The sequence below is a fragment of the Rhinoderma darwinii genome, chromosome 4, assembly GCF_050947455.1.
Source record: "Rhinoderma darwinii isolate aRhiDar2 chromosome 4, aRhiDar2.hap1, whole genome shotgun sequence".
Lineage (NCBI taxonomy): Eukaryota > Metazoa > Chordata > Amphibia > Anura > Rhinodermatidae > Rhinoderma > Rhinoderma darwinii.
In genome coordinates, this window is record NC_134690.1 from 306,314,893 (window position 1) to 306,341,524 (window position 26,632).

General features: G+C 40.4%; 1 protein-coding gene across 4 annotated transcripts in view; it reads right to left on the bottom strand.

Annotated features, from left to right (window-relative positions):
- The window catches only part of TMEM181 (transmembrane protein 181), a 152,699-nt gene that overhangs the window by 17,179 nt on the left and 108,888 nt on the right, over window positions 1-26,632 (bottom strand). For all 4 annotated transcript variants that reach the window (XM_075862705.1, XM_075862709.1, XM_075862708.1 and 1 more), the window contains 3 exons: window positions 16,707-16,837; window positions 12,764-12,855; window positions 12,417-12,474 (listed from right to left, as the gene is read on the bottom strand). In XM_075862705.1, the coding sequence (XP_075718820.1) occupies window positions 12,417-12,474; window positions 12,764-12,855; window positions 16,707-16,837 (281 nt within the window). The remainder of the gene's footprint in view (window positions 1-12,416; window positions 12,475-12,763; window positions 12,856-16,706; window positions 16,838-26,632) is intronic.

Consider the following 26,632-nt stretch of genomic DNA (forward strand, 5'->3'; position numbering starts at 1 on the left):
AAAAGTTGTAAAACATAAAAAAGTGCTATAAATTAGGTATCGCCGGAATCGTACTGACCCGCAGAATAAAGTTAACATGTAATTTATAACGCATGGTGAACGCTGTATAAAAAAAATGAAAAAAGCTGTGCCAGAATTGCGTTTTTTTGTTTACCTGGCATGCCAAAAAATAGGATAAAAGGTGATCAAAAAGTTGCATGTACCTCAAAATGGTACCAATAATAACTACAGCTCGTCCCGCAACAAACCAGCCCTCATACCACTACGTCTATGAAAAAATAAAATTAGTTATGGCTCCAATAAGTCAGGAAATAAAAAAATATGCAGTTGTGCCCGAGGGGAACATTTCTTCTGTTTGAAGAGGCGATTTATCAAGGACCTAAAATTAGGGAACCAGGAAGGGGAGAGCCCAAACATATCCGCTGGAAGCGACGGTGCCCGTATTATACCAGGACAACACTTCCCAGCAAAATTCTCCAAACTACAAAGGCGCGGAGTGTGGACCAAAAGGGGGATAATAAAGTACGCCATATATCAGTGCGACACCGGCCTGTGCAGAAAGGATTGCTTCACAGCGTAACACACATCTATGGATCATTTTATTGTTTTTTTTTACCCCATTATTATACCACCTGACTATGCCCCTTATATACTCCGCCCGGCTTACATATGCCCTACATTATAAACGGAAACACTAGTAAGACTCCAAACAATACTACTTCCAAGCAAAATCTACGCTCCAAAAGCCAAATGGCGTTTCCTCCCATCTGAACCCTACAGCGTCCCCAAACAGCAGTTTCCTTCCACATATATGGCACCGTCATACCCGGGAGAACACTTTTAGCAATTTTTGAGGTGTGTGTCTCCAGTGGCATAAGCTGGGCACGACATATTTGCCACTGAATGGCATATCTAGGGAAAAATATAAATTTTTAATTTGCACCATCCACAGCGCATTCATTTATGGAAAAGACCTGTGGGGTGAAAATGCTCACTACACCTCTTAATAAATGCCTTGAGGGGTGCAGTTTCCAAATGGGGTCACTTCTCAGGGGTTTATTTTTATTATTTCACATCTGAGCCTCTGCAGTTGTGAACCAATACTTTGTAAATCGCCAAATTAGGCCTCAATTTTACATGGTACACTTTCACTCCTGAGCCTGGTCGACTGTCCAGGCAAGAGATTAGGGCCACATGTAGGGTGTTTCTAAAACCAGGAAACACTGCATAATAATTAGAGCGCTGTCTTATGGTGGCACAAGCTGGGCACCACATATTGTCCACATATCTGTGGAAAAAATCCCATTTTCACTCTGCAACATCGAGTTCACACTAATTTCTACAAAACACCTGCAGGGTTAACATGCTCACTACACCCCTAGGTAAATGCATTGAGGGGTGTAGTTTCCAAAATTGGGTCACTTCTGGGGGGTTTCCACTGTTTTGGGCCCACAGGCGCCCAGAAACCAATCCAGCAACATCTGCACTCCAAATGGCGGTCCTTCCCTTCTGAGCCCTGCCGTGTGCCCAAACAGCAGTTTATGACCACATATGTGGTATTGCCGTACTCGGGAGAAATTGCTTTACAAATGTTGGGTTCTTTTTTTTCCTTTATTTGTTGCGAAAATGAAAAAATTTGAGCTAAATCTACGTCTTATTGAAGAAAAAGGATTGTTTTTATTTTCACTGCCCAATTCTAATAAATTCTATGAAACATCTGTGGGGTCAAAATGCTCACTACACCCCTAGATGAATTCCTCAAGAGGTGTAGTTTCCTAAATGGTGTCACTTTTTGGGCGTTTTCATTGTTTTTTCCCCTCAGGGGCTTTGCAAATGTGACATGGCCTCCGCAAACCATTCCTTCTCAATGTGATCTCCAAAAGCCAAATAGCGCTCTTTCCCTTCTAAGCCACGCCGTGTCTCCAAACAGCCGTTTATTACCACATGTGTGGCATTGTTTTACTCGGGAGAAATTGCTTTACAAATTTTGTGGTGCTTTTTCTCCTTCAGTCCTTGTGGAAATGAGAAAAAATAAGCTAAACCTACATTTTCTTTGAAAAAATTTAGATTTTTATTTTCAGGGCCTACTTCCAATAATTTCTGCAAAAAAACTGTGGGGTCAAATCGCTCACTATACCCCTAGATAATTTCCTCAATGGGTGTAGTCTCCAAAATCGGGTCACTTGTGGGGGGTTTCCACTGTTTTGTCTCCTCAGCGGCTTCATAAATGTGACATGGCCTCCGCAAACCATTCCTGCTAAATGTGATCTCCAAAAGCCAAATGGCACTCTATCCCTTCGAAGCCCTGCCGTGTGTCCAAACAGCCGTTTATTACCACATGTGGGGTATTGTTTTACTCGGGAGAAATTGCTTTACAAATTTTACGGTGCTTTTTCTCCTTTAGTCCTTGTGGAAATGAGAAATAAAATCGCTAAACTTACATTTTCTTTGAAAAAATGTCGATTTTAATTTTCACGGCCTACTTCCAATAATTTCTGTAAAAAACCTGTGCGGTCAAAATGTTCACTGTACCCCTAGATAATTTCCTTGAGGTGTGTAGTTTCCCACATGGGGTCATTTTTGGGGGATTTTGACTGTTTTGGCAACGCAAGAGCCCTTCAAACCTGACATGGTGCCTAAAATTTATTCTAACAAAAATAAGGCCCCAAAATCCACTAGGTGTTCCTTTGCATCTGAGGCCGGTGCTTCAGTCCAGTAGCACGCTAGGGCCACATGTGGGATATTTCCTAAAACTGCAGAAATTGGGCAACAAATATTGAGTTGCATTTCTCTGGTAAAACCTTCTGTGTTATAAAAAAAATTGTATAAAAAATTTATTTCTGCAAAAAAATATGACATTTGTAAATTTCACCTCTACTTTGCTTTAATTCCTGTGAAATGTGTAAAGGGTTAAGACATTTTCTAAATGCTGTTTTGAATACTTTGAGGGATGACGTTTTCAAAATGGGGTGATTTGTGGGGACTTTCTAATATATAAGGCCCTCAAAGCCACTTCACAACTGAACTGGTCCCTGTAAAAATGGCCTTTTGAAATTTTCTTGAAAATGTGAGAAATTGCTGCTAAAGTTCTAAGCCTTGTGATGTCATAGAAAAATAAAAGGATGTTCAAAAACCAATGCCAATCTAAAGTAGACATATGGGGGATGTTAAATAGCAACAATTTTGTGTGTTATAACTGCCTGTCTTACAAGCAGATACATTTAAATTGAGAAAAATGCTAATTTTTGCAATTTTTCCCTACATTTTGGTATTTTTCACAATTAAATACTGAACATATCGAGCAAATTTTGCCAGTATCTTAAAGTGCAATGTGTCACGAGAAAATCTCAGAATCGCTTGGATAGGTGAAAGCATTCCGGAATTACCACCACATAAAGTGACACATGTCAGATTTGAAAAATGAGGCTCGGTCAGGAAGGTCAAAAGTGGCTAAAGAGGGAAGGGGTTAACTGATGTGCACGGATTTCATGTATTTATTTATTTTTTGTTAATGCTGATATTTGTTTGGTCTCCCTGGTTTGTTTCTCACCCGGTGTTTCCCCCTTCCTTTATACCTCTTTCCGCGATAACAGCTGAGACGACTGTCTCTTCCGCGAACCTCCATGGATGACGGGTATCATAGAGAACGGTTTGCCATGAGACTTGACAGAGACCAGCCGCGACGTAACTGTGAGCTGTATACATTTTCACTTTCCACATCACTTATTTTTCTCCCCTACATCTATGACCATGGTTAAATTTGTCACGTTTAATGTAAAGGGCCTCAACTCTAATGTGAAGAGACGCTTACTTCTTAGAGAGCTGAAATCGCTTGGAGCGGAGGTCGCCTTTCTACAAGAGACAAATTTAGATTCTTCTGGTTCCTTTCGTTTTGCTAGGAGGGCGTATCCTGCTGTGTATTCAGCCTCTTCTGGTCGTAAGAGGGAGGGGGTTGCCATTCTGATTTCCACTACGTGTCCCATACAGGTCCATACCTCACATTTAGATCCTGGGGGTAGATATGTTATCTTGGAGGGGACTGTCTGGCCAGCCCATTGTCTTATGCAAGGTCTACTCCCCTAATACTGCGCAGATCCCATTCCTACGTCGAATTTTCTCCAAGCTACAAAATCTCACTAGGGGAGCATGGTTGGTAGGTGGGGACTTCAATATCCCGTTCTCTACGATTATGGACAGGGCTTCTCTTACGCATGCTACTCCATCTCCCACCCTCGTGGGACTTTCTACTCGCTTCAGGCAGCTGATTAGGGAACATAACCTCTATGACCTGTGGCGAGTTGTTCATCCGGGTGATAGGTCTTATACTTTCTTTTCTCATACACATAACACTCACACGCGCCTAGATTACTTCTTTGTTAATGTCCCCGCCCTCCGTTTGCTTCAGACGGCGGTCATAGACCCAATCTCCTGGTCAGATCATGCGCCAGTCTCAGTAACTTTGCAGATAGGTAGACCCTAAACGAGAGTATGCCATTGGCGTCTAAATTAAATCCCCCACCCTTAGGGACGGCCTGGCTGATCACATATGTGAATTCTACACACTTAATGAGGACTCGGTTCCACTAATTTCCACTCTGGGAGGCCCATAAGGCGGTGATGAGAGGGCATTGAATGGCTATGGGTTCCAGACTAAAAAGGGACTCTAGGGCCAAAAAGGCGGTTCTTCTTCAGAAAATTACTAAATTAGGGGGGGGAAATGGGGATTCAGCTGACAGTGCCGATACTGTGAAAGTTGATAGAGGCTAGAGCGCAACTTAACCGGTTAAGGACTTGGCTGTTTTACAGCTAAATGACCAGAGCAAATTTCACAATTTTGCTATGCGCTTCTTTAGATGACTATAACTCTGCAGGTGAATAAAGTTCATCTTTGAATTTTACACTCTTTTTAAAGGACAGATAGGGCTTTGTTTTAGTGGCATTTGTCAGTATATATCATTTTTATTCTTTTCTCTAAAGTGGGCAAAATTGGAAAAAAGTGCAAGAATTTAGCAATTGCGTCAGTTTATGCTAGCATTTTTCACACACAGTATGGACCACGGACAAAATTAATCTCCTTTCACATTCTTCCACTTCTCCCGTGCATGGGGATACCAAATATGTGTGCCTTATTCACTGTGCGGGCATGTGCCAGGGCTTGGCATAAAAGGAGGCTTTTTGGTCCAGGAATTTTGCATTTGATTTTATAGCCGCATACTGTTTTCTGGGGGGCCTAATGCTGCTGAAAGATTAGAATAACCCCATAAATGACTTCATTCACACAAGTAGACCCCACAAGGTTTCCTTCAAGGGGTTTATCATATTTTTAGACAGTCCAGTTTTCTTCTGAAAGTTTCTTGAATAAGATGGAACAAAATAAAATTAGCAATTTTTTAGCAAATGTGTCGGTTTATGCCAGCATTTTTCACACTCGGTATAGACCACGGCCAAAATTCATCTCCTTCCACATTCTTCCACTTCTCCTGAGCATGGGGATACCAAATATGTGGGCCTTATTATCACATAGAGATGTAGGAGGGCGGACGATAGAAGAAGCTTATTTCACAAATCGCTTTTTTTCAAAGCTGCTTTTACAAAACTCAACAGAGTTTCTATAACACTTCCAAAATATCTGCTCTTGAAGCAGAGATCCCAAAATATTCATCTAGGGGTATAATTGGAATTAATTTTTTGGGGTTTTCTAAAATAAGAAATTGCAGGTTTATGCAAATGGAGCTATTCCACAGATGAACTTTAGAAAATATGCAAACATGACATCCACCCCCCACCCATTCCCTCCCTCACCCTTGGAGTAAAATCAGGGGAAAAATAAAAAAGTAATGTAGGGCAAATATATTTTCAACGAATTAACTAAAATCTAATAATGCAGAACAGTGTGGTGTTTTTTTTAAAACATGGCTCAATGCACAGGCCTGGTTGCGAGGGACATGAGGGACAGAAATATCGGGAATCTTTGCGATGCCCGTCTTTTCTGCAGACAGGGCACTTTTTCTGGGGGTTGCTTCTGGTTGGTGTTGGGGGAATCCAACTGATGAAGTGTCTTTCAGTCAGTCGCGTGACATCCTCAGACTGGGGGCATTCTCGGGTGTCCTGAACATCAAAAATGAGGCCTTCAATAATTTTCTCCTGGAAATCCAGGTATGCGTCTCTGCCTCTGTTTATTTTGTAGAGCACAAATGAGTTGTGGATGGCCACCTGTAACAAATAAATGGCCACTTTTTTGTACCAGGTTTTTGTTTTTCGCTTTACTAAATAGGGCTGTAAAACCTGGTCGCTTAAATCCACTCCCCCCCCCCCATGTACTTGTTATATTCGGACACGCTCACTGGTTTGTACTTGTCAGATGTTGCCCCTCTTTCCCTCACTGCCACTGTTCCTGCGGTATGAATCGTGCTTAGCACATACACGTCTTTGCGATCCCTGAACTTGACCGCCAGCAATTCCTCGGATGCATAAGAACAGGAGTCCCCCTTTACCATGCGCTTCCCCACTAATTGCTGTGGAAAACCAATTCGGTTTTTGCGCATGGTACCACATGCCCCAGTCCTTGCAGCATGCAAATGCCTAAACAGGGGCACACTGGAATAAAAATTGTCGCAGTACAGGTGGTACCCCTTGTGAAGCAGAGGCTGCATTATCTCCCACACGATCTTACTGCTGGTGGAAAGATCAGGGGGGCATCCAGGAACATTTATTGAGCGGTCTACCCTTCATAAATCCTGAAGGCGGTGGTATATCCTGACCCGCTTTCACACAATTTGTAAAGCTTAACGCCATATCTTGCCCTTTTAGAAGGTAGATATTGGCGAAAGCTAAGTCTGCCATGGAAGTTGAGGAGGGATTCGTCCACGCTTAGATTCTGCTCAGGGGTGTAGAGTTGCAGAAATAAATTATTCAGGGAATTTATCAGTGGTCTTATTTTGAACAACCGATCCCGGTTTGCATCGGTACTTGGGGGGGGGGGGCTGTGCGTTGTCGAAGTGGAGGAACCTCATTATTGTCTCATAACGAGACCTGGGCATTACTGCAGAATATACTGGGGTGGCTTGGGCGGGTCTTGTTGACCAGTAAGACCTAATGGAGGGCTTTTTGACAATACCCATATTTAGGGTGAGCCCCAAAAAATTTTTTCATTCCTGCAAATTGGTGGGCGTGGCATGGGTGGATGAAGGTTTCTGCCTTATATATTGAGTGGCATATAAATTTGTTTCGTGGACAATCTGATTTAGGATGTCGTCCGTTATAAATAAATGGAAGTAATCCATTTGGACAAAATTTGTATTGTCCACGGTTATGCCAGGAGTGGCAGTAAATCCGTGGATTCTAGGCCCAAAAGATGGGGCAGGTGCCCATACAAGAGCCTGGACTGGAGGGACCAGGCTGTCCCGTGCTACAGCGCTACTTGGCCCTGCGTTTTCATGTTCTGCAGTTTCAACTGCATCAGGGACAACGTCCCCTGAAGATGAACCTGAAGTGACGCTATCATCGTTACTGCCCAAAACAGGTTCCATCTCGGACGCCATCTCTGATGCGGTCTCCGACTCAGACCACAGCATGGCGTATGCCTCCTCGGCGCTAAACAACTTCCTCGCCATAACGTCACTAACACTAACTAAACAAATTTTATTTTTTATTTTTTATAAAACACACAAACTAACTGGTATATATATCTACACTACCGCTAACAAAAAAATAAACCGCTATTGCTATATATATATATATATATATATATATATATATATATATATATATAATTATATACCTACCTGCCTATTCTAATAGAATAAAAGAAAGAAAGGTAGATATAGAAAAAAAGATAGATGGATAGATAGATTGTATACATAGATAGAAATCTATAACTACAGAGAATGTTTTATAGTGTAACTGTATTTTTTTTCACTGTATTCTTCTGGCAGCAATTCTCTCGAGTCTCTTCTTCTCCTCAAACTGAAACAATGTTTGAGGAGAAGAAAAGAGGCAGGAGATTTACTGCCAGAAAAGTCAAAATAAAACAAATGTGGTCGCTGTGATAGGTTTTCACAGCGACCACATGTTCAGGGACCATCAGATTGGTCCCTGATACTCTGCCCAGTGCCCAGAGCTGTTGGTAACAGCGTGGGCACAGGGCTGTGTGCACGCGATCGCGTGCACACGGTTTTATACGTAGAAATGCATGTGATCGCTGTGATTGGTTGTCACAGCGATCACATGTTCAGGGGCCAAAAGATTGGCCCCTGACATTCTGCCCAGTGCCCATGGCTGTTAGCAACAGCCAGGGCATAGAGATGTGTGCACGCGATTGCGCGTGCACAGTCTCTGAAGTTCCGCCGTAATTAGTCTATACGGCGGACTTCAGAGACCATGACCGCTGGCCGTATAAATACAGCCAGCGGTCGGGAACCTGTTAAAGAGGCTCTGTCACCAGATTCTCAAATCCCTATCTCCTATTGCATGGGATCGGCGCTGCAATGTAGATAACAGTAACGTTTTTGTTTTTTTTTAAAACTTTCATTTTTGGCCAAGTTATGAGCTATTTTATATATATGCAAATGAGGTTTGAAATGGACAACTGGGCGTTTTTTTTTCGTTATGTCCAACTGGGCGTGTATTGTGTTTTTAACTGGGCGTATTTACGTGTATGACGCTGACCAATCAGTGACCAGTCAGCATCATACACTCCTCTACATTAATTTACACAGCAGCGATGTGCAGCCACATAAACAGAGATTAACGTTAATCAAGTGTCCTGATAATGAATACACATGATCATCCAGCCTGGACGTCATGTGTATTCAGAATCCTGACACTTCTCAATCTTTTCTTGGAGATTTCTAGCAAGGGAAACGAAATCTCTCGAGATTACGGAGGTAAATGAGATTTCGTTTCACTTGCTAGAAATCTCAAAGAAAAGAGTCAGAAGTCAGGATTCTGAATACACATGGCGTCGAGGCTGGATGATCATGTGTATTCATTATCAGGACACTTGATTAACGTTAATCTCTGTTTATGTGGCTGCACATCGCTGCTGTGTAAATCAATGGAGATGAGTGTATGATGCTGACTGGTCACTGATTGGTCAGCGTCATACACGTAAACACGCCCAGTTAAAAACATAATACACGCCCAGTTGGACGTAACGAAAAAAAAACGCCCAGTTGTCCATTTCAAACCTCATTTGCATATATATAAAATACCTCATAACTTGGCCAAAAATGAACGTTTAAAAAAAAAAAAAAAAAGTTACTGTTATCTACATTGCAGCGCCGATCACATGCAATAGGAGATAGGGATTTGAGAATCTGGTGACAGAGCCTCTTTAAGTATTTAGTAATGAAAGGAGTAGAAAAATCACTTTTATACACAGAACGGAGAGATTATGATAAGGGCAACAAAGCTCATTCGCTTCTGGCCCGTCTATTGAGGGATCAGGCGACTGCTCGCACTCCGCAAGCGGTCCGAGATAGCGCTGGCCTCCTCCAACATCACCCAGACACGATAGCCACACACTTACATGATTACTATAAATCCTTATATCATTTGCCAACCACATTACCCTCTGATCCAGACCGTAGGCGGGAAACGCTACAAATTTATCTCTCCTCACGTAATCTCCCTAGCTTAAAAGACACGGAGCTTTCATCTTTGAATTCCCTGATCTCTGCGGAGGAATTATTTTATATACTGAAGGACCTCCCTGGTGGTAAAGCCCCTGGGCCGGATGGCTTCACGTATGAGTATTATAAGACATTTGCAGAGATCCTGGTTTCCTTATTTAACGACTTCCTACAGGGTTCTCCCATCCCTCAAACGTTTCTGCATTCTCATATTACACTGATCCCTAAACCGGGTAAAGACCACGCAGATTGCTCAAATTATAGACCCATAGCTCTTTTGAACTCTGATCTAAAATGTTTTACTCGTCTTCTTGCAAATAGACTTAATGTTTGGCTCCCATCTTTGATCCATAAAGATCAGGTGGGCTTTGTGCCCCTTAGACAAGTGGAAGATAACACACGGAGGACCCTTGTTCTATTTGATGCCCTTTCACAGGCAAGAGAAATCAGCGATCCTTCTTAGATTGGATGCGGAGAAGGCGTTTGATCGCTTGGGATGGCCATTTATGTTTGCAACTCTGAAATCATTTGGGATTTCGGGTCCTTTCCTGACGGCTCTGCGTGGTCTTTACTCCACCCCGACGGCGGCGATTAAACTTCCACACTCCACTCCCCCCCGTTTCAGATTTGGAATGGTACGCGTCAGGGATGCCCCCTGTCCCCTCTTATTTGTGCTCTGTATTGAACCCCTTGCAGCTCAAATACGGCAATCTGTAGATATTGCAGGGGTTAAGATACAAGATAAAGAGTTCAAGGTTTCCCTATTTGCCGTTCTCTTGACTATCACTAAACCGCATATCTCCCTTCCTACCCTGACTGCCGTTCTTCATAGGTATTGGCGGCTTTCAGGATATAAAACTAATACCTCTAAGACGGAAGCGCTCCCTCTCAATGTCCCACACCAAGACCTATTGCTCCTCAAACACAGCTACACCTACAACTGGAAAGAAGCCTCCCTGACTTACTTGGGAGTCCAGCTCACTCCCTCTTATGCATCGGTCTACAAGGCTAATTTCACTCCCCTTTTTGTAGAACTGCGTAGACTTATGGCCAGGTGGGGTCCTCTCCCCATGTCCTTTTTTGGACGCATTGCAGCGGTCAAAATGACCCTTCTCCCTAAATTATTGTATTTCTTTGAGACTCTACCAGTGACAGTACCTATGGGGGAACGGAGGGCAATGCAGTCTTCCATTCTCAGGTTCATATGGCACTCTGACAGACATAGAATCCCGAAATCTGTTTTATTGTCTAGTCGATCTGCTGGGGGGGTTGTCTGTTCCTGACGTTGTGAAGTACTACTGGGCGTCCCATCTTCGTCGTATCCCCTGTTGGGTGTCCCTACGGGCGTACAACAAGTGGACTGAAATAGAAAAATTGTGGATGGCTCCGATTTATCCAAACTCTGTGTTATGGGGCGACCCGCTGGCCTTGCCTTCTTCGTCTTTGTTGGGTCCAATGCGCTTTCAACGGGAGGTATGGGAAGCTTGTAAACAACGCTTTAATTTGGCGTCGGGTTGTCAGTCGTTGACCTCGGTACTATATACTCCCACTATTCCAGGGGGTACATCCTCCCGGGTGGTCCGATTGTGGACGGGGGCAGAGGTATTCCACCTGGCAGATATGGTTGATCCTCATACGCTAGAGCTTCACCCGTTTTCTTATTTCCAACAGCATCATAACTTCCCCTCTTCTACCTTTTTTTCCACTATCTTCAGATCAGGTATTACATGCAACAAACTTTAGGATCCAATCGGGTCACTACACCTACAAGCTTTGAGAAACTGTGTCGTCATACTACCACTACTAAAGGGCTCACATCCGCTATTTAGACAATATTGCTGTCCCCGGATGACTTCCCTCCACCCGGGCATAGATATATGTTAAAATGGGAGACGCTGTTGAATAAATCTATCCCTTCCTCATTGTGGCAGATCATCTGGTCACAAGCGGCTAAAACTTCCCTCTGTACTACATATAAAGAAAATCAATATAAAATTCTTATGTTTTGGTACCATACCCCTGCCCTCTTGCATGGCTTCAACCCGGGTATTCCTTTGGATTGTTGGCAATGTAGAGTCCAGAGGGGAGACCTGTTCCATATTTTTTGGAGCTGCTCCCTGGTGCAACAGTTTTGTCTGGAGGTTAGGAATTTGGTGGTAGCAGTATTACAGCAGGATATTCCTTTAGATCTTCTTCATTATCTCCTGAATGTCCCTCCTAGGTCCTTGGAGAAACCCCTAGCTCGACTTTTTCGGCACTTTCTCACTGCTGCTAAAACCCTGATTGCTTGGAAGTGGAGACAGACTGCCCCTCCTCACATTGACTTACTGACTAGAATTAGGTTAATTCGCACTATGGAACATATGACGGCCTCACTTGACAATACGTTGCACAGGTTTAAAGTGGTCTGGGATCCGTGGGATAAGTATTGGCTACCGATATCTCGGAGTTAGAATTTGGATTTGTCCTTGATTGACCTTTTTGGTCCCCCCCCCCGCCTCTGGTCTTTTTACTGGTGTCTTGTTTTGTCTGTTTGGATTTTCTAATATGTCAAATGGATTGTATGGCCTGCCCATGCGTCCTTATGTCATGTGTGTATTTTGAAAACTTTCAATAAAAATACAGTTGAAACCAAATAGTCATCAGGATAGGGGCTACAACAGCATATACTATGGGTGTGCCATACAAATCTTTTGTTTGAATTAACATTTAATCCAGAAAAACACTGGCATGTAAGTATAAATGATAAGAGTCTAATTTATTTTAATATAGTCAATTACTCACCTGAAAATTGCCAGTATCTACTCTGTATTGGTAAGTTGGATCACGTAACTCATTAACGCTGAGAAACAAACAAAAAAAGACATGTTAAATAATCTCAAGACCTGAAATACTATCTTTATCATTGATAAAAATTGCAAATAAGACCCTGATCAAACTTGAAATACAATACTTTAAGTTTATCATAGCCTGGACTATACGAACTAAAAATTTGTATCAGTCTTCACGGTCAAAGTAATACCTATGTAAAGGAAACATTTAGATTAGTTATTAATCTGTCAGTAGGATGCATTATGATGAACTGCAAGAGTAATCAATAATACATAAACGACAACTGTACTAATACTTACGTCTGCCAGATTCCTAGTGTCACAGAAGCAAGCCAAAGCAGTCCAACTATCAGAAATTTGGGCAAATAAAAAGTCATGCACTTCCTTTCACCCTAAATAGAAAAAGAGGAAACCAGTTATATAGGGCATACATTACGTACATCAGGGGTCCTCAACTGGCAGACACCAGTTGTCCCCAGGACGCAAATACAATTAAATACTATGGCAGAACAGAGAGCTATCAGCTCCCTGCTCTGCCATTCACTAGGCCATACACCACTTTAGGCCTGCAGCATATAAGACGCTGGGACAGGATCCCTATGCAGGCCAGCACGATGAAGTCACTGCATCGCGTCAAGCCTACACAAGGCTCCCGTCTCTGCGTCTCATAGGCTGCATGCTTAACGTGGCTGAGGAGATCTGCTGTTGAGCTCGGTTCGTCGTGGGAATGGGGCTAGGTGAGTACATGTTTTTTTTTATTTATTTAAGGGGCACTATCTACAAGTGGGGCTGTGTGTGGCACTATCTATATGGGGAATTGTAGGGCACTATCTAAAAGCGGCACTGCGTGGCAACTATCTTCAATAGGCACTATCTACATGGGGAACGGTGTGACACTCTTTATAAGGGGCATTGCTTCAGATAAACATCGGATTTCTGCCGCAGAAATTACTCACCAGTCAGAATTTGTGCTCTGTCTCATTTAGGGGGGGGGGGGGCTCTCTTTTTCTTTTTTTTATGACAGGAGTGAAAAGATGAGCATATGATGTTACACAGATAGTCACCCCCATGCCTAATCAGATAATTTGTTAACTTTGCGACTTGGATGTTTACCTGCATTAGGTGCGCAGAGAATTTTGGCCTCTGCAGATCTGGCGATTATGTAAAGAACTCTGAACATCTTTAACATTTATTCATAAGAAACGTGCATATGAAATTATTTTTTGAAATTTAATAATACAGCTTTTTTGTGTATGTCAAGTGTGAAAAATTGTTGCGATCACAAAAGGGTTAAAGTATTTGCACACTTAAGTATTTAATGGAGGTCGGTTGCCATTTCAAAGGAAAACATTTTCGAAGATGGTCAATTTCTGAAGAGGGTAATGGGATGTTAAAGAGGCTCTGTCACCACATTATAAGTGGCCTATATTGTACATGATGTGATCGGGGCTGTAATGTAGATTACAGCAGTGTTTTTTATTTAAAAAAATGATCATTTTTGGCGGAGTTATGACCTATTTTAGCTTTATGCTAATGAGTTTCTCAATGGACAACTGGGCGTGTTTTACTTCTTGACCAAGTGGGCATTGTACAGAGGAGTCTATGACGCTGACCAATCAGTGACCAACCAGCGTCCTACACTTCTCCCCATTCATTTACACTGCAGATAGCGATATAGCTATATCACTATGTGCAGCCACATAAACACACTGTAACATAACTGCAGTGTCCCGACAATGAATATACATTACCTCCTGCCAGGACGGGATGTGTATTCAGAATCCTGACCACTTCTCTGCACTTCTCGGAGTTACAGCATAGCAGGCGTAGTCTCGCGAGATTACGCTGTACACAGTAATTTACAGCGAGATCTCGCTGTGCTTTGCTTTAGTCTCACACAGACGCTACAGAAGTGGTCAGGATTCTGAATACACATCACGTCCTGGCTGGAGGTAATGTATATTCATTGTCAGGACACTGCAGTAACGTTATAGTGTGTTTATGTGGCTGCACAAAGCGATATAGCTATATCGCTATGTGCTGTGTAAATGAATGGGGAGAAGTGTATGACGCTGATTGGTCACCGATTGGTCAGCGTCATACACTCCTATGTACCTCGCCGACTTGGTCAAAAAGTAAAACACGCCCAGTTGTCCATTGAGAAAGTCATTAGCATAAAGCGAATATAGGTCATAACTCCGTCAAAAATGATTGTTTTTCTAAATAAAAAAACACTGCTGTAATCTACATTACAGTGCCTATCCCATCATGTACAAGATAGGGAATTTATAATCTGGTGACAGAGCCTCTTTAAAGAGGCTCTGTTACCCCATTATAAGTGGCCTATCGTCTACATAATGTGATAGGCGCTGTAATGTAGATTACAGCAGTTTTTTTATTTAGAAAAACGATCATTTTTTACGGAGTTATGACCTATTTTAGCTTTATGCTAATTACTTTCTTAATCAACAACTGGGCGTGTTTTTACTTTTTGACCAAGTGGGCGTTGTGGAGAGAAGTGTATGACGCTGACCAATCAGCGTCATACACTTCTCAATTAATTTACTCTGCACATAGCGATATAGCTAGATCAGGATGTGCAGTCACATACACACACATTAACATTACTGAAGTGTCTTGACAGTAAACAGACATCGCTTCCAGCCAGGACGCAATGTCTATTCACAATCCTGACCCTTCGGTAACGTTTATGTGGGACTTACAGCACAGCAAGCGTGATCTCGCAAGATCACGATGTAAATGACAGGTTACAGCGTGATCTCACTGTAAATGACAGCTTGAAATGGCCACTTATAATATGGTGACAGAGCCTCTTTAAGCATTGCCAATTCAGTGGAGTTCATCTTAAAATTGCTTTTGCATCCAAAGCGAGAGAATTCTGTCAAGATCATCAGGTAGATCAATTCTTGTAACTGAACATCGGCGAAAAAAAACCTTTTATGGGTCACGCAGTTTTTTTGTAGGCCTTTGATGGAAGGATTAGCTCGGAGCGAATTGGCTAGTTTCTACATATAGAAGGGTCAAGATGTTGATCCATTAACCTTGACTTTAGCAGATGGAGAGGTACAAAATGCGAGAACATCGGACAGTAAGTGAGGACTCACACCAATGGAGAACAGAACACCGCGCGCGTTACTGGGCCAACTGTGCTTATAGATTTTATGAAAAATGTTTTACTGTTTTGTGTCTACAGCTCCTATGCAGATCTATGAGTTTTAATTAAAACAGGCTACAAAACAAACCTTGTGTGTGGTCTGATCATTCAATTATTTTTAATGACTAATACCAATAGCTGCTTAATTTATATCTTCACTGTATTGATCTAAAATTTGTAAAAACAATGCATCTACAGTAAAAAAAAAAAAAGTTGCAAAAGTGTACATTTCCATTGTTTATTTGTGATGAGCATAGACAAAAATTAGAGATGAGTTTACCGGTTCTAAATATGACTTGCTGGAGTTTTCTTACAGAGATGGCGTACGTCCCTCGTACAATACAATGGTAGCTGAAATAGGGATCTGTATTAAGGCCCTTTTACACTTGCCAATTATCAGGCAAACTAGCGTTCAAAGAGCGCTTGTTTCTGATAATTTCCCTGTGTAAACAGGGCAGCAATCAGCAGATGAATGAGCAAACTCTCGTTCATCTGCTGATCGTATTGTTGTAAAAGTGTAAAATATTATCGTTGTCGGCAGCACATCTCCCAGGTAGACGTGCTGCCAACATGATACAAATGTATGGGGACGAGCGATTGGAGTAACGAGTCCCCATACATAGCTCCTTGTGAAAGGAGCAAACGAGCTGATCAATGAGCTCGTGTAAAAGTACCTTTAGGCTGGGTTCTCACGTTGTGGACACACCAAAGCTTTTTCAAATGACTGCAGGTCAATGCAAATTTATTGTAGATGATAGCACAGTATACTGTCAATCAGCTGCATAACCGCGCAAAAAAAGTGCTTTTACCTACAAACGCACCTCGACTGTGGTGTGTCTGTAACGCAAGAACCTAGCTTGAAAGTAAAGTCTCTGTTGTCTGTAATAGAAAGTTCACCCATTGGCAAAAAGAGCGTTCAAAGATACGTTCATCGCTAATTAAAATGCATATTGTATTAAGATTACGTATTTTAAACTATATGAAAATTTATTTATACACTAAAAAAATGCATAAGGTTAATGCAATTTTTCACAAATGCAGAATGGGTGCATAATTCAAACAACCTACCTGTACCCGAATCCCATGGTAGGCGCAGAGCCAAAAAAGCAAGAGAGCACAAAGAAACAGTGATTGAAAGAGGTCATCCAGCATGCCAGGGAACCAGCTATTAACCAGAAATGTGAGAGGGAAGAATGGGTCTGAAACGAAACAGGAGAAACATTGTATGCCTGGAAATGGACTGTTCACGTCTCCAGTCTACCTGCAACACTAGATCACATTTCCTCACTCATCATAAATGAAAACCACATGCCTTCATGTTCAAACAGTAAAATTTGTATTTTTCGAAATTTTTATTTATCTGCTAGTAAAACAGACAGTAAATATAGTTAGTAGTTAACCCATTCTTGACCAAGGGTCATTTATACCCGTGTCAGGTCAAATTTAACATTTCTGATATGCACTTCTTTAACCCCTTTAGGACACAGCCTGTTTTGGCCTTGTGGAGACAGATGATTTTTTTCAAATCTGACATGTGTCACTTTATGTGGTAATAACTCCGGAATGCTTTTACCTATCCAAGCGATTCTGAGATTGTTTTCTTGTGACATATTGTACTTTATGTTAGTGAAAAAATTTGGTCGATAAATTCAGTATTTGTGAACAACTTAAAATTTTTAGCAAAAATGTGCATTTTTCTAAATTTAAATGTATTTGCTTGTAAAAAAAATAGTAATACCACACAAAATAGTTACTAGTTAACATCCCCCATATGTCTACTTTATGTTTGCATCATTTTTTTTTCACGTCCTTTTATTTTTCTAGGACGTTACAAGGCTTAGAACTTTAGCAGCAATTTCTCATATTTTCAAGAAAATTTCAATAGGCCATTTTTTCAGGGACCAGTTCAGTTCTGAAGTGGCTTTGAGGGCCTTATATATTAGAAAGTCCCCACAAATCACCCCATTTTGAAAACTGCACCCCTCAAAGTATTTAAAACAGCATTCAGAAAGTTTCTTAACCCTTTAGGCGCTTCACAGGAAATAAGGCAACGTAGAAGTGAAATTTACGAATGTAATTTTTTTTGCTGAAATTAATTTGTAATAATAAAAAAAATCTGTAACACAGAAGGTTTTACCAGAGAGATACAACTCAATATTTATTGCCCAGATTCTGCAGATTTTAGAAATATTCCACATGTGGCCCTAGTGTCCTAATGGACTGAAACACCGACCTCAGAAGCAAAGGAGCACCTAGTGGATTTTGGGGCCTCCTTTTTTTAGGAATATATTTTAGGCACCATGTCAGGTTTGAAGAGGTCTTGTGGTACCGAAACAGTCGAAAACCCCCCAAAAGTGACCCCATTTTGGAAACTACACCCCTCAAGCCATTTTTCTAGTGGTATAGTTAGCATTTTGACCATACAGCTTTTTTGCAGAATTTAGTGGAATTAGTCTGTGAAGATTAAAATCACCCTTTTTTCTGTGGAAACATAGAATTTTTTCATTTTTACAAGGAATAAAGGAGAAAAAGCACCCCAACATTTGTAAAGCAATTTCTCCCGATTACGGCAATACCCCATATGTGGTCATAAACGGATGATTGGATCCACAGCAGGGCTCAGGAGGGAAGGAGCACCTTTTGGATTTTGGAGCGCAGATTTTGCTGGATTGGTTTTCAGTGCCATGTCGGGTTTGCAACGTCTCGGAGGGACCAAAACAGTGGAAACCCCCCAAAAGTGACCCTATTTTGGAAACTACACCCCTCAAGGAATTTTTCTAGGGGTAAAGTGAGCATTTTGACCCCACATGATCTTTTTTAGAGCTAAGGTGACCAACAAACAGCGATTTTTGCGCTTTAAATTATATATTTCTTACAGCCTTCACAAGGCGCAATAAATTACGTTTGACTTTATTCTGCCGGTCGGTACGATTACGGCGATACCATATGTGTATAGTTTTTTTTTTAAAGTTTTGCAACGTTTGCAAAATAAAATTTTGTTTCTATAAAATAATTTATTTTCTGAGACACCCTATTCTGAGCCGTAACTTTTTTATTTTTTCGTCAAAAAAGCTATGGGAGGTCTTGTTTTTTTGCGGGACGGTTGTAATTTTTATTGGCACTATTTTGGGGTAAATGCGACTTTTTGATCACTTTTTATTCTATATCTTGGGAGGGGTGGTGACCAAAAAATAGCGATGCTGACATAGCTTTCCGTTTATTTTGTTTGCGGCGTTCACCGTGCGGAAAAAACAACATTATACTGTAGTTTCATAGTTTGGGTAGTTATGAACACGGTGATACCAAATATGTGTACTTTTTGTTAACGTTTTCATTTTTTCCCTATAATAAATGACCTATTATAGGAAAACAAAAACTTTTATTTTTACACTTTCATAAAACTTTATTGGCTTTTTTTTTTTTTACTTTTTACACTTTATTTTTTTTACCTGCAGCTCTGATTGCTGCTAGAATACATTACACTACAATCGAGCACCACATTTATCGGGTTAACTGCCGAAATCAGCGGCGATCAGCAACACTGGAGTGTCAGCTGTCGGGGACAGCTCATGTCCCAGTTCCCGATGCACACCTTGTCGCAGATAGTGTGCATCGGGAACGACACAGTGACTTCCTGTTACTCTGACAGGAAGCCTATCAGGACCAGCTGAAGGTTGGTCCTGATGGGCTTCCATCCATGGTAGACACGGAAGCCATTTAAGGGTTTAATTCGCCAAAATCAGTGGCAAAGGACCGCTAGCCGGCAAGAGTGGAGTGTCAGCTGTCGGCGACAGCTGACCTCCCGGTGCACACGGTCGCCGACAGTGTGCACCGGAAAAAACTCAGTAACTGTACGTCCTCGTGCGGGAAGTAACCTCCCGCAACGACGTACAGTTACTTACTCGTGCGGGTAGGGGTTAAACGATAACATCTTTGAAACCGCTTTGAATATCACAACTATTTTTACAAGCCTTGTGAGGCTTTCATTTTCCAGATTATTTTAATTAATTCTATGCTTTTAATTTTTATTATGAGCAAACGAACTAAAAGTATGAAAAAAAACACTTTTTTGTAATTTTTTTTATATAGAATTCGCATATATATATATATATATATATATATATATATATATATATATATATATATATATATATATACATACATATGATCCAAAAATCAGGCAGCACTCCGAAGTATGAACAAAGTAGAAAAAGGTGCTTTATTGGTCTATATAAACACGACGTTTCAGCTCAACACAGGAGCCTTTTTCAAGTGAACAGATTCATGTCATGACCACACAAAAGTAGTGCCAATAAAATGCAACCACACATATAAGGTTGCCATAAAAGGTACATAGTGAATTTATGTATGCAATATAAATGAGTAGGGAGTGTGTTATAAAAGTGCTCTCTCAACAGGACTGCAATACATAACAAGATACATTACAGAAGGTTATACAATTCTATCAATCTTTTAATTGTATATAAATTAATAAAGATCGTGCATATGTGTAGATATCACTACACTTGAGAGACTCACAGAGAGTAAGGATCCGGCTCCAACGTAAACAGAAACCATGTGTGCTGTAATAGCCATTATCGAGCTGCAAGTACGCAGACTCGTGAATAACGGGCTATCAGAAGCATTAGTATCAGTACTGCGCATGTCACGCATGCGCAGTCCCGAAAGGAACGCCAGTCGCCCGTGTCTGAAGAGGGCAAATGCCAATCATAGTTGTGTGAAGAAAATCCACAATAAGCTATGGATTTTACGAGTGAAAGGAAAACCCTTATCACTCCTACTCAATATGGGAAGACAGTATGTACTAAGGTGCCAAATATGTACGCTCATATATAAAAAGCTCAGTCTACTGCATGGAGGATTAAATACAGAACCCTGAATCAAGGGTATTCTGAAAAGATAAATCAACTCTCAATTATATATATATATATATATATATATATATATATATATATATATATATATATATATATATACATACATACATATAGAACGCGAAAGCTGCACGTATTGCATAGTTGTACCTGTCCAACCCAAAACATATCAAATATTGGCATGTCTTAATGCATACTAATTACAGCTGTCAAAATATTCAATAGGAATTGCAATAAACATATTTCTTTAGTATAAATGAGCCAGTCCCAATATCGGTGAGTCGATCAATGTCGCGAAGTAATATGAAAAAGTGATCTGTGACTAAAGAGAAGTGTATTAAAAGGAAGCAATAAAATTATGAAAAAGACATCAAATGGTAATCAATCCTGATACCAATGAAGACGTGGACTGTATATCTAATATATGAGGTGTAACTGTATGCAAAAATTTATTTAATAATGGTACCCAGAGGAAACTCAACGTTTAAGCCACCTGGTTTGAGTGTACCCAATCTGTAAATCCACTGCAACTCACGATGTTTCAACAGCCTGACTATCACCACCCATACGTTGTGGGGGTACATGATCCACTATCAAAAATTTAAATTCTCTTTCACTGTGTTTAAAGAGGCTCTGTCACCAGATTTTGCAACCCCTATCTGCTATTGCAGCAGATAGGCGCTGCAATGTAGATTACAGTAACGTTTTTATTTTTAAAAAACGAGCATTTTTGGCCAAGTTATGACCATTTTCGTATTTATGCAAATGAGGCTTGCAAAAGTACAACTGGGCGTGTTGAAAAGTAAAAGTACAACTGGACGTGTATTATGTGCGAACATCGGGGCGTTTACTTATTTTACTAGCTGGGCGTTCTGATGAGAAGTATCATCCACTTCTCTTCACAACGCCCAGCTTCTGGCAGTGCAGACACAGCCGTGTTCTCCAGAGATCACGCTGTGACGTCACTCACAGGTCCTGCATCGTGTCGGCACCAGAGGCTACAGTTGATTCTGCAGCAGCATCAGCATTTGTAGGTAAGTAGCTACATCGACTTACCTGCAAACGCAGATGCTGCTGCAGAATCATCTGTAGCCTCTGGTGCCGATGTGTCCTCGCTCGTCTGACACGATGCAGGACCTGTGAGTGACGACACAGCGTGATCTCTTGAGAACACGGCTGTGTCTGCACTGCCAGAAGCTGGGCGTTGTGAAGAGAAGTGGATGATACTTCTATACACAACGCCCAGCTAGTAAAAGTAGTAAACACGCCCCGATGTACGCACATAATACACGCCCAGTTGTACTTTTACTTTTCAACACGCCCAGTTGTACTTTTGCAAGCCTCATTTGCATAAATACGAAAATGGTCATAACTTGGCCAAAAATGCTCGTTTTTTAAAAATAAAAACGTTACTGTAATCTACATTGCAGCGCCTATCTGCTGCAATAGCAGATAGGGGTTGCAAAATCTGGTGACAGAGCCTCTATGAAATCGGAAAAATGTTTGGAGACCGGAAGATCAAGTCTCTTTTTCCGTATGGTGTAACGGTGTTGGTTCAGTCTCGTTTTAGCATCAAGTGTCGTTTCTCATAGCATAAGCTGACTAACCGGCAAAGAATGAATAATTTTAACGAATAAATCAGTGTAAAATGTAGTACCACTCAGTTCCACTAGCACATCCAGAAATTGCAATGTACTCCTGGAACGGACTAATGTAAACTTCACTGTCCGATCTATGGTATTTAAGAAATTATGAAAATCCGTAAGTTCAGAGGAGCTGCCAGTCCAAACGAGGAAGACATAGTCTATGTATCTCCACCATCTCAGCACATGCCGAAAATGGTGAGACACATAGACGAGATCCTCCTCGAGTGAACGCATATATATATTAGCAAATGTGGGGGCAATGTTAGAGCCCATGTCAGTTCCTTGACATTGGATAAAATACTGATCACGAAAAAGGAAATAATTCTTTGATAGAATAATTTCCAATAGTGATAATATAAAGGATCTACATTCAATAGAGTAGTCCGATTGTAATAATAATATCTCCACGGCTCTCAATCCACCCTCATGCTGGTGGATTGAGAGCAGTGGAGATATCATAAATACCATAGATCGGACAGTGAAGTTTACATTAGTCAGTTCCAGGAGTACATTGCAATTTCTGGATGTGCTAGTGGAACTGAGTGGTACTACATTTTACACTGATTTAATCGTTAAAACTACGGATAGGAACAGCTTAATGAGATATGACCGCTCCCATCCTAGAAAAATGATTACTTCTTTGCCGGTTAGTCAGCTTATGCGAACCAAGAGAATTATAGACAGACCTGACAAACTTTGTGTTGGCCTTGATCAGATGATGGATAGGTTCAAGGCCAGAGGATACCCCAAACGTATATTAGAACAGCATAGACGTAGGGTAGACTATCCCTAGATCTGATCTTTTACAAGACAAGGTATGTAGAGATCAGAAACGTATCCCATTTATGACCACTTATACACAGATGAGTAATCGGATATATGACGTTATACGATTACACTGGCCAATGTTGGGTCGATGTTTCCCACATGTAGAACCCTTCAGAAAACCACCTCTGTTTACTTACCGTAGACCACCCAATTTGAGAGACAGGTTAGTCAAATCAGACTTTGGACCATCAAGAATTAAACGACAGACTTTCTTATCTTCCCCGAAGAGGGGTTGTTTCCCATGTCTCAGTTGTACGAACTGCAAACTCTTGGTCAAGGGCAGTCAGTTTGTGCATCCTGACACTCGTAAACAATTCTTTATCAATTACTTTTTGACATGTAATACTGAATTTATTGTTTATGTACTCCAGTGTCCTTGCCGTCTCCTATATGTAGGAGAAACTACACTTGATGCTAAAACGAGACTGAACCAACACCGTTACACCATACGGAAAAAGAGACTTGATCTTCCGGTCTCCAAACACTTTTCCAATTTTAAACACAGTGAAAGAGAATTGAAATTTTGGATAGTGGATCATGTACCCCCACTACGTAGGGGTGGTGATAGAGTCACGCTGTTGAATCGTCGTGAGTTGCAGTGGATTTACAGATTGGGTACACTCAAACCAGGTGGCTTAAACGTTGAGTTTCCTCTGGGTAACGTTATTAAATTAATTAATTTTGCATACAGTTATACCTCAATACATTAGATATACAGTCCACGTCTTCATTGGTATCAGGATTGATTACCATTTCATGTCTTTTTCATAATTATATTGCTTGTTTTTAATACACTTTTCTTTATTCACAGATCACTTTTTCATATTACATCGCGACATTGATCGACTCACCGATATTGGGACTGGCTCATTTCTACTAATGAAATATGTTTATTGCAATTCCTATTGAATATTTTGACAGCTGTAATTAGTATCTCTGAATGCATTAAGACGAGCCAATATTTGATGTGTTTTGGGTTAGACATGTACAACTATGCAATACGTGCAGCTTTCGTGTTATATATGTGTGTGTGTGTGTGTGTGTGTGTATGTGTATATATATATATATATATATATATATAATTGAGAGTTGATTTATCTTTTCAGAATACCCTTGATTCAAGGTTCTGTATTTAATCCTCCATGCAGTAGACTGAGCTTTTTATATATGCACATACATATTTGGCACCTTAGTACATACTGTCTTCCCATAACTCAGTATATATGCAAGACCACCTTTGCAATTTATTTACTGAGTTGTCCTTGTGGCCTGTAATATGTGGGTGAGACCACTACTGAAGTAACTCTCAGGATGAGGAACCATAAGTCCAGTATTAATACCAAAAGACGAGACCTACCAGTGTCTAGACACTTTGTAGACTGTAGACACAACGTATCCCAATTGCGTTTTTAAAATTATTGTCTCTGTACCTCTAAACGGACGGGGTGGCGATAGAGAACTGGCCCTTAACCCCTTAATGACCAGGCATGTTTGTACCTTAATGACCAAGCCAGATTTGTTAAATCTGGTATGTCTGACTTTATCAGAGAATAACTCTGTGAAAGTTTTGAATATCCAAGTAATTCTGACATTGTTTTTTCGTCACATGTTGTACTTTATTTTAGTGGTAAAAGTAGACTGATACGATTTGCGGAAATTAATGAAAAAATAGAAAAATGGAAGAAATTTTGTAAAAATTACCATTTTCCCCTATTTTTAACTGCAATATGTCACATATGTACATACATACTGTACAATTTTTTTAATTAAATATATATTTCTATCTCTTTACTCTATTTTGGCAGCACTTTTGAAAAAATAAAATAAATTTTCAGCAATTTAGAGGACTTACAAATTGAATAATAATTTTATAGATTTTGAAGTACATTTTGTTTTCCTGCACCAAGCCAGGTTTTCAGAGGCTCATAGGTGTCAGAATGGTGGAAACCCCCACAAACGACCCCATTTAGAAAACTAGACCCCATAAGGTATTTATTTAGGGGTATAGTAATTATTTTGACCCCACAGTTCTTTGCTAAATTTAATGCATATCAGGTGAAAAAAATAATAATTTCACTTTTTTCATAAAAGTATTTGTTTGAAGACCGATTTCTTTGTAAAGCGACCATGAAAATGAAGAAACACACCCCAAAATCTATCACACTCTTTCTCCTATTTTCAAAAATACCCACATTGTGGCCCTAATGCGTTGTTTGGACACACGGCAGGGCCCCAAAGGAAGGGAGCACCCGGAGGCTTTCAGGACTCATATTTTGCTTGAAAATGTTTTAGGCCCCAATGTACATTTGGAGAAGCTTTGAGCTGCCAGAATGATAGAAACTCCCCATAAACGACCCCATTTCGAAAACTAGACCCCTTAAGGTATTTATCTAGGGGTATAGTTAGCATTTTGACCACACAGATTTTTCGCTAAATATATTGAAATTAGTCTGTAAGAATTAAAATGTACTTTTTTTCTGAAACAACATAGAAATTTTTATTATTTACAAGGAATAACGAAGAAAATGCACCCCAACATTTGTAAAGCAATGTCTCCCGATTACGACAATACCCCATATGTGGTAATAAACTGCTGTTTGGACCCACAGCAGGGCTCAGAAGGGAAGGAGCGCCATTTGGATTTATGATTTTGCTGGAATGGTTTTCGGTGCCATGTCGCATTTGCAATGCACTGGAGGGACCAGAACAGTGGAAACCCACCAAAAGTGACCCCATTTTGGAAAAACCTTCAAGGAATTTTTCTAGGGGTATAGTGAGCATTTAGACCCCACAGGTCTTTTGCAGAGTTTATTAGAATTAGGTCGTGAAAATTAATATCAACATTTTTTCCACTAAAATGTTGCATTTTCTCATTTTCACAAGGGATAAAGAAGGAAAAAAACAACCATTTTTTATAAAGCAATTTCTCCCGAGTACGGAAATACCCCACATGTGGTCATACGTTTTTTCATTAGAAATGAATTAACCCTTTCAGGACTGATCCATTTTTTGCTTTCATATTTTAGATTTTCACTCCCCGCTTTCCAAGAGCCATAACTTTTTTATTTTTCCATCAATAGAGTGGTGTGAAGGCTTATTTGTTGCGGGACAATCTGTAGTTTTCATTGGTACCATTTTGGGGTACATGCGATTTTTTTTGATCACTTTTTATTTGATTTTTTTGCAATCCTGAGCAAAAAAACAGTTATTCTGACACCGTTTTTTAGGTTTTCTTTTTGCGGCGCTCACCGTACGCTATAAATGACATTTTTACTTTATTCTGTGGGTTGGTACGATTACGGCGATACCATATGTATATAGGTTTGGTCCTTTTTTTTAGCGTTTGCGCAATAAAATGATTTATAAAAAAAAAAATTCTGTGTCACCATATTCTGAGAGCCATAATTTTTTAGTCAAAAAAGCTGTGTAAGGGCTTGTTTTTTGCGGGATGGATAGAAGTTTTTATTGGTACTATTTTCGGGTCCATGCGACTTTTTGATCACTTTTTATTCTTTATTTAGGGAGCGGTGGTGACCCAAAAAAATTGCGATTCTGTCGTAGTTTTTTATTGATTTTTTTTGGGGTGTTCATCGTGCGGGAAAAATAACATTATAGTTTTATAGTT